The sequence below is a fragment of the Telopea speciosissima genome, chromosome 10, assembly GCF_018873765.1.
Source record: "Telopea speciosissima isolate NSW1024214 ecotype Mountain lineage chromosome 10, Tspe_v1, whole genome shotgun sequence".
Classification (NCBI taxonomy): domain Eukaryota; kingdom Viridiplantae; phylum Streptophyta; class Magnoliopsida; order Proteales; family Proteaceae; genus Telopea; species Telopea speciosissima.
The window spans coordinates 11,507,569-11,516,223 of NC_057925.1; the positions used below are offsets into that span (position 1 = coordinate 11,507,569).

The following is an 8,655-nucleotide window of genomic DNA, read 5'->3' on the forward strand; positions in this document are numbered from 1 at the left end:
CGTTTAGAGAAAGTGACCTGTCGAGAAAATTCACAATTGATCCTCTTGATCTCAATCTTCTGCCGACCCATGCTTGGTTTCCTTGCCATCTCACTGAAACAACAATTTCTCTATTTATTATCGAGCTTTGAGAGATATTGAAGGAAAGAAGGCCTATAAATTGAGTCCAAAGAAACAACAATTTCTCTATTATCTCTTTCTTTCCCTTGATGGGTGGTGAGATGGCAAGGAAACCAAGCATGGGTCGGCAGAAGATTGAGATCAAGAGGATCAATTGTGAATTTTCTCGACAGGTCACTTTCTCTAAACGACGAGCAGGACTCTTCAAGAAGGCTAGTGAGCTCTGTACTCTCTGTGGTGCTGAGATATGTTGGACAAGTGTGTGTCCATCAAACCCGGTTCGGTCCGATTCAACCCGGTTAACCTTTATATTGAACATTTATACATTTTAGTTTAATATTGTCACATGCGATATAAACTTTTTGAGCATTATGTGTCCGTAAGTTATACTTAAAATGGTAGTCACGACTAGGGTTTGGCGGCACCCTTATCATATGGTCGTCGCATTGGGTATGCCTAGACATGTGATGTCGTGGTACGAATGCGAGTGCTCACATGTTTGATGTGTGCATTGGTGAAGAATCTACTTTGTCGATTCCCTCATGTATTACGCGCGATGTAGGAAGGGATAGACATGTGTCACCGACACCCGCACTGAGGGAACCTCACACGCAAAGTGTGATCGCATTCTTTGGTTCATCAATGACTGAGACTCAAGCGAGTCAAAGCCGGTATTCTGGGAATGCGTGAACACTTTGTGAGTGAAGGAGTTATCCAACACGGTCACCACTGCCCGATTGGGGAACACCAAGATAGAGACTGCTCTGTGAATGGCCGGATCGTAACGGATCCAAGACTGCTTTTGGAAATGGTTTTGCAAAATTTATTTTACATAAAATGATACATTATTTATAGTTATTTCAAATAAAGTGTTTTATCAAGTTTTGCGGGACCTGATCGGATGCACAGACGCTCTTATATGGACATGTACTATGGATTGGGGTTAGGCAGTACATGTGTACATGCCCTAGATTCCATAATGATGGTGTTGATTAGTGGGGGGGTTGTATATGATAAATTGTTATCATATAGGGAGTTATTTGGAATTTTTTAATTTAATTGGCTCTTTATTTAATTAATGGATTTGGTGCTAATTGTAATCATCCATTAATAATTAAATAAAGAATCTAATTAATACTTTCCCTATTAGATTCTCGCTTTTCACCGTAGCACTTTGAGTTTAAACAGAATCCGCAGATCGAGAGAGAGAGAGTCGACTCTCACTAGGGCTCTATTAAATCTATCTAGGATTTAATTAAACCCTATTATTATAAATAGGGGACCAAAAATACGCAGAAGAGAAGCTCTCCACATTTTTGGAGCAGACACTCTCTCTCCTACATTTTTGGTTTCTCTCTCTCCCTCTTGTGATCTCTCTTCTTCTTCTTGCTTCTCTCATTGTGTTTGAGAGTTAGGTTTGTGAAACCCTAGATCTCGTGGCCGAGGAGTTTGAGGGCATCCGGGATTGGCGTGTAGAACCTTGGTAGCACCATTGGAGGTTCAGACTGTTTGCTTGAGCGCTCGTTGGAGGAAGAACCACTGTCTATTGGAGGAGCAATACTTGAGGCTCACCAGGTTAGCAGTTCTTTATTAATTCCTTCTGTTCATTGATTATTAATATTTATGAGATGCGAAAGAAACTTGAATCGATTATTTTCCGCTGCGCATTCGAGTATGGGATGGATCCCTCTTGCCATGTGATGGACTAGAGACGAGTTTCTCCGTCCCTATTGTGATAATTAATTTTATGGAATGCAATAGGGAAGGAGAAACCCCAATAGGGATGCACCAGGGTTCCCATGGGCGACCATGGGAAACCCTAAAATAAAAATGGGGCACCCATGGGACACCATGGGCTAACCCAGGGCGTGCAAAACCCTAAAGATAAATATCTTGGTCTCCCTAGGGAACCATGGTTTGATCCCTGGACCGTTGTTTGGCCAACAAGATAGCCATTCTTGTCTTCTCACTGCAGGTAAGGTCTTCTCCTTCGCCACCCTAGTGTGGAATCCATCGTTGATAGGTTCCTTAATGAAAACAATTTGCCACCGGAAACCACTGCATTGCCTCTTGTGGAGGCTTTCCGTGGAGCTAGTGTTTGCGAGCTCAACCAACAGTACACACAAGTGCTTAGCCTAATGGAAATCGAGAAGAAGCGAGCTGAGACACTCTACCAATCGACCCCAGAAGCAAAGCAGGGTGAGCCCTGGTGGGAAGCACCCATTGAAAATATGGGATTGCATGAGCTTCAGAAGTTGATGATTTTCTGGAGGAACTTAAGAAGAATATGAAGAAACGTGTTGATGCTTCTTCAATCATCCCTTATGGAGATGGTTATGGTTTTAGTATTGGACGTGGTCTTATCTGAATTACTCTTCTTCTTCTTTCAATGTGTATACGGGAAGTAGTTTTCTGTCTGGTAGTGTGGCCTACGCCAAAACTCTTATGTATCTATCTCTCTCCTCCTCAAAACAAGGGGGTATCGGTGTCTTTTCATATGGGGAGGAAGCGATAGACTCATGAGAGGTTGCGTTGGCTATACTCCCGGACAGAGTTCTTTTTCCCAATAATGTGTGGATTTTTTCAGTTTTTTTTAATTGAAATAAATGGAGAAATAATGATTGAAATTGACAAAAAATGGGCGTTCCTTGGCAAACGATTAAAAGAAGAATCCAGATTTAAATTAATTCATACCAATTAAGTTAATATAAAATGTATGTGCTTGGGTTGGCCTCGATACCGATTCTCTTAATAGTTCTTTGTTTTTTATTAGAATTATTGAATGAATAACTTCTCTTGTTCAATGGTAATCCAATTACATTAGGTATATATATATTTGGTGAAGCCTGATCTTAGTCCAAAAAGTGCAGTGGGAAATCTTCAGAGGGCCATTTCGGCCTCGAAATGCATCTGGATGGCCTTAAAGGTGCATACATTAATGCCAAAGACAATGAATCCTATAGAGCTCATCGAAATCTTTGATTTGATATGTATATCAGCATAGTTAGGTTCAGGTGCGACCCTAATCGAGTGGGTCTTTTTGGCTTCTAAGGGCATTTATGTACTTGTTTGGGTTAGGGCTTTTCTATATAGTGTCCTTATCTCGTTGAGAGATGTAAGTGAGATCTGAGGATTTGTAACTTGCTTCAGAGAAATAGTGGAAACCAGTTCTGTTGTTGGCTGTAGATGTAGCCTACCTTCTTGGGGGTGAACCACATAAAATCCCTGTGTTGTGTGTTTGTTCTTCTCTTCTTTTTCGTTTTCAAGAGAGTCCTTGAGTACATAGAGTGTTATCACATGTGATACAAGGAGTCCTGGATTATTATCACATGTGATAGTCCTGAATCAAATAGGTTGTTATCACATGTGATATAAAGATTATCGACAGCTATCATGTAGGAGGTGATCACCATCCAATCTTTTCTCTATCGATAAATTTTCACTTTGAGTTGCACTTAGAGTAGAAATAAGTAGGTGAGTGACTGTAAAAGATCAGGTTAGTTGACTTTGTAGGAGAATGGCTAGATGTGGATAAGCACGGTTGATAGGTATTGCTAGGGCCACGACCATTACCGCGACCACACGGAAGGAGTGGGCAACCATGACCACTGTGTTGAGTCACATTAGTGGAAGCATGTGTAGAGGGATCTATCATAGCACGACGTGACTGAAGCAAATGCTTATGACTTACAAGTAGACCATGAAGTTCGGTGAAGGATATCAGATCAGAACGAGCCATCATAGTAGGAACCAGTGATTAATATTCATCACGTAGGGCGCGAAAGATGTGAATATTAAGATCTTCAGTGGGCAAGGGCTTGCCGGCAGCAACTAGTTCATCTGATAGAGACTTTGCACATTGGAGAAATTGGACAATGCTTTTATCATGTTTGTGTATGACGTTTTGCAGTGCAACATTGAGAGATAAAATTCAGGTAGTAAAAGCCAAGCTGTAGGCAGCATGACAGGCGTCCCATAACTCCTTGTTGGTGTTGTGACCAACTAAGGGTGGCCGTTAGGCTGCCCGTCTGACCCTTTCAACACCTTGTCAACCCATTTACACGTTACGGTCTTTAGATCTTTAGGACAGAGAAGGAGTTCCCACATCTCATTCTTGTTCAAGGCACTCCTCGCGCTTTTTCTCTAAGCTTATGTCAGGGGGCACTCAAGAAGACTAGGTTAGGTATGCAGCTTTTTCTCTTTTCCTGAACCCCTGACTGCTGCCCTGATCTTAGCAAATCCGAGAGCGCCCTTAGGTGAACTCTGCTCCTCTCACGAGAAGAGGGCTAAGGCTGAGGTACTCTTCAAGGGATATAGTATCCTCAGAAAGAGATGCGATCAAGAGACTCTTCACAAAGGCATCATGTTCACACCAGGTGGCGCCAAGAGTTGGATCTTAAGGGCGCGGCTTGTGACCAATTACATAATCATAGAGTCGTTGCCCAATGAGATAGGGCTCAATTTGAGTGTGCCAATAAACATAATTCTTAGATGATAATTTGAGGTGCAAAAAATGAGAGGCACCTGAGAGAGTGACGGGAGGAGCAGGAATGGCAGAAGCCGTGGGCATGGAGGAAGGAGGATCGGCCATGGACAGACGAGAGAGAGAGAGAGAGAGAGAGAGAGAGAGAGAGGAGAAAATAAAAATAAAAAAAATATTTTAGATGTGCTCATTGGAGCGTGTAGCTCTTTATACCATATTGAATGAATAACTTCTCTTATTCAATGGTAATCCGATTACATCAAGTATATATTGATAGGGTAGAGTTTTACAAGTAGAAGAGTCCTTGAGTACATAGAGTGTTATCACATGTGATATCAAGAGTCCTAAGTCAAATAGGTTGTTATCACATGTGATATGAAGATTATCGACAACTATCTTGTAGAAGGTCATCATCATCCCATCTTATCGTTGTCGATAGAGTTCCACTTTGAGTAGGAATGAATTAGGTGAGTGAATGTAGGAGATCGGCTAGATGTGGATAAGCACGGTTGATAAGAAGGTAGTTGAGCTGTTCCCACTGATGGCAATGGCGTAGATGGGTTAGTTCTCATTTTCTTTTGTTTCTCTGTATTCGTCTTGGTATGCCTAGACGTTAAATACTTGTTTAATCTTTTTCTTCTTAATATATCTTTGCTGACATTTAACAAAAAATACCTCAGCGTGCATGTGTACAATTCCGAACACAATTGTAACCACTAACTTTCTGCTAGTTGAGGGAAGGCCATTCATATTTGTGGAGAAAACAGTTTACAAAGAATTTTAAATACTACAGCTCCCTTGGCTCCGTTTGGTTGCAAGGGGAATCAGAGGAAAGAAAGTGAACATTTTTAAACCTAAAAATAGGACTTTGGTAATCATTATCCAAAATGATTGTATAAATTACTTAAAGGGAAAAAGAATGCAGCTCGGTTGTGTGGCCCCTGCGCTAGACACAGGAGCGCCCTAAATTACCACCCGCCCCCTATGAAACCAAAAATCCTATCTATGTTGATGCTCCTGTGTGGAGTCTCATTGGTCCCCACGCAGGTGCAAGAGTCATGCGACCTTGCAATGATCCCTTGCCGATTACTTAAATATCGATCTTATCATATTTCATAACGGTATTTTTTTAATGAAATTTTTATTTTAATTTTCAAATTCAAGGAATTCAAGGGATTGCGATTCAAAGTAAAGTGAGTTTTTATAACTAAATATGGAATGATTTGAAGTTAGTAATATAATCATGTGGGATTTTTTTTTTTTGCTAAAGATCAGCAATGTGTATTAAATATAGAAGAAAAACTTACAAGGATTGACTGAAAACTTCAAAAAAGATAATCCAGAGAACTAACGTGAACCCTTCGGCCTAGCCCTTAGGTAAACGTTAGAGCCAGGCGATCAAGTCAGTTACAAATTAGGTGAATCTATAGAAAGGCCGTTCAAGCGCTTCCCAATAGACAATCTGCCAGATAAATTACGGTGGAGCAGGCCAACAAGAGGTGTTTTTCCTTTTCGCCGCGTAGGTGGCAAGAGCATCCGCAGCCAAATTTGCTTCTCTATAGCAATGGGTCATACGCCACTGGATGGAGCCAAGAAAGTTAGAGGCTTTCCACCACTTATACATTAGGTTCCAAGGAATCTTATTAGAGAGAATTGAAGAGACAACTGCTTCCGAGTCGCACTCAATCCAAAGATTTCTTGCGCCCATTTCTCTAGCGGGGTCAACTCCTGTAAAGAAAGCCCCCAGTTCAGCCATGTAATTCGATCCCACACCCTGGTGCTCAGAGAAGCATCTTAACACAGCTCCCAAGTGATCATGAAGTACCCCTCCTCCTCCTATCGATCTAGGATTACCCAAGGAAGAGCCATCAATGTTCAATTTCCACCACCCAAGTGGTGGTTGCCTCCATCGCACTTCTACCATCCTTCTAACAGGTGGCCTTGAAATTGTCACCTTCAGCATACGTGCCAAGGTAAGATCATTCACTGTTTGCACCTACACCCCTTTCAGCCTTATGCAGTCCCCAACTTCCCCATAGCATAGCTTTGCCACTTCAGTAGGACTCAAGTTGTCATGGCATCGTCTATTGCGCTCCCACCAAATATTTTTGCAACAGATAATCAGTATAGCATCCCATGCCTTAGGTAGGGGAACAGTCTTGGCCTTTCTGTGCCACCATGAAAACAATAATTCAATGGTTGGGAAACCACTCCAGCTCTGATTGAAGACATATAGCACCGCCATCCAGATTTGACGTGAGAAGGCATAGTCAAGAAATAGATGCTTGATCGTTTCGCAGTCCATGTAGCATAGATCGCACCTTGAAGCTAGAGGAACTGCTTTGTGACATACCATGTGGTCGGTGGGAAGTACTCCATGCGCAGGCCTCCATCTGAATACAGCAGCGCGTGGATGAAGGTCACGGTTCCAAACAGTCGATACCCACTCAGGTGAGGGTGCCTTTATGCGCAGGGTCTCCCAAGCAGTCTTGACCGTGAAGCGGCCAGTGGTTGCAAGCTCCCAAAATCTCATATCCAGTCTGTTGTGACAAGTAATTCCACTGCCTTGAATCACCGTGAAGGCCCTTTGGAGTTCAGGTTCTTGGACTGCCGGCATATCCCAGCTACCTTCTTTCCAAAAGTCCGTCACCATTGCCGATAAATTGCGTGGAATGTGTAGGGGATAGACGAGGTCCTCAATGCTTTGGTTGTGAACCGACTTGTCATACCAAAAACTTACTGAATTTCCATTTCCAATCACCCATCTCTCTGCAAATCAAATAAAATCCCAAACTCTTCTTAGCCTAGGTAGAAGCGTGGAGGTATCAGCAGTCTTCTTGAGTGACCCATCTGCCTTCACTAGTCGACCTCTCAAAAAAGCTGCCAGGGTAGACTGATTTGTGTATATAGTCCAGGAGAGTTTAGCAATCAGGGCCAAATTTAAATCTCATAATCGAAGAATTCCGAGTCCACCTTCCTTCTTGGGCTTACACAGCCTATCCCATCAAATAGTGATGGCCCTAGAGCTGTCAGCCTCCCTTGACCAAATAAAGTAACGTATCCATCTCTCCATAACCTCTATAGTGCCCAATGGCCAGAGATATACAAAGAAGTTGTGGACTGGGATACTACCCATGATAGTACGAACCAGCTCAATCCTTCCGGCCATGGCAGAAGGCGTCCCTTCCAAGACGCAAGTCTTAGCTTGAACTGATCTACTAGAGGCTTAATCATGTCGCGTTTCACCCTGCCCTTCATCAATATAACTCCTAGGTACCTTGTTAGGAAGGTACACACTGGGATTTGGAGCACTGATAAAATTCTCCATCTTCTAGCAGCTGAGACACGACCAAAATAGACCTTGCTTTTAGCGAGGTTGATCACATGTCCTGAATAATCTCCATAGGCCTCCAGAAAGTGCTTGACACTCCTAACATTAGCCAGCTCTGCCTTCATAAAGATAAACAGGTCATCAGCATAAAAAAGGTGGGAGGGGGTTATCACCTGGCGTGGTCCTGCAAGAGCATTATGCCATCCTCTATGTCGCATGTCCTTCAACCCTCTGCATAGTACCTCTTCAGAGAGAATAAAGAGGAGAGGGGACAGTGGGTCACCTTGTCTCAATCCTCATTCCATCCCAAAAAAGCCGACCAGTCCACCATTAATCAAAATTGAGATCCGAGTTGATTGGAGTATTTGGTGCACCCAATGAATCCACAATTGTGAGAAACCAAAGGCACTGAGCACATCGAACAGAAAACTCCACTCAAGCGTGTCAAAAGCCTTTTGTATGTCCAGCTTCATACCCATTCCACCTCCCCTACATTTAACTTCCATTAGGTTTGTAAGCTCTGAAGCCACCCCAATATTTTCATAAATAACTCGGCCTTTCTGGAAAGCCCCTTACTCTGGAGATATCAGCTTGTGCAATATGGAGGGTAATCTAGTTGACATAATTTTAGGGATAATTTTAAAAAAGAAATTCCCCATGCAGAGAGGGCGGAACTGCCCACCCTTTTGGCGTTCTCAACCTTAGGGATCAAGCAGAGAAA

The 8,655-nt window shown here is 42.6% G+C and overlaps 2 protein-coding genes across 2 annotated transcripts; one reads left to right on the plus strand and one right to left on the minus strand.

Moving 5' to 3' along the window:
- Positions 1-221: 221 nt before the first annotated feature.
- Positions 222-2,411, plus strand: LOC122643228 (agamous-like MADS-box protein AGL62). Its single transcript, XM_043836872.1, is given in 4 exon segments — positions 222-369; positions 2,073-2,087; positions 2,090-2,110; positions 2,113-2,411. Coding segments are annotated over 4 exon segments (483 nt in total).
- Positions 2,412-6,599: 4,188 nt separating this feature from the next.
- Positions 6,600-7,256, minus strand: LOC122643229. Its single transcript, XM_043836873.1, has one exon. The coding sequence runs from the start codon at positions 7,254-7,256 to the stop codon at positions 6,600-6,602; it is 657 nt and encodes a 218-aa protein (XP_043692808.1).
- Positions 7,257-8,655: the final 1,399 nt, after the last annotated feature.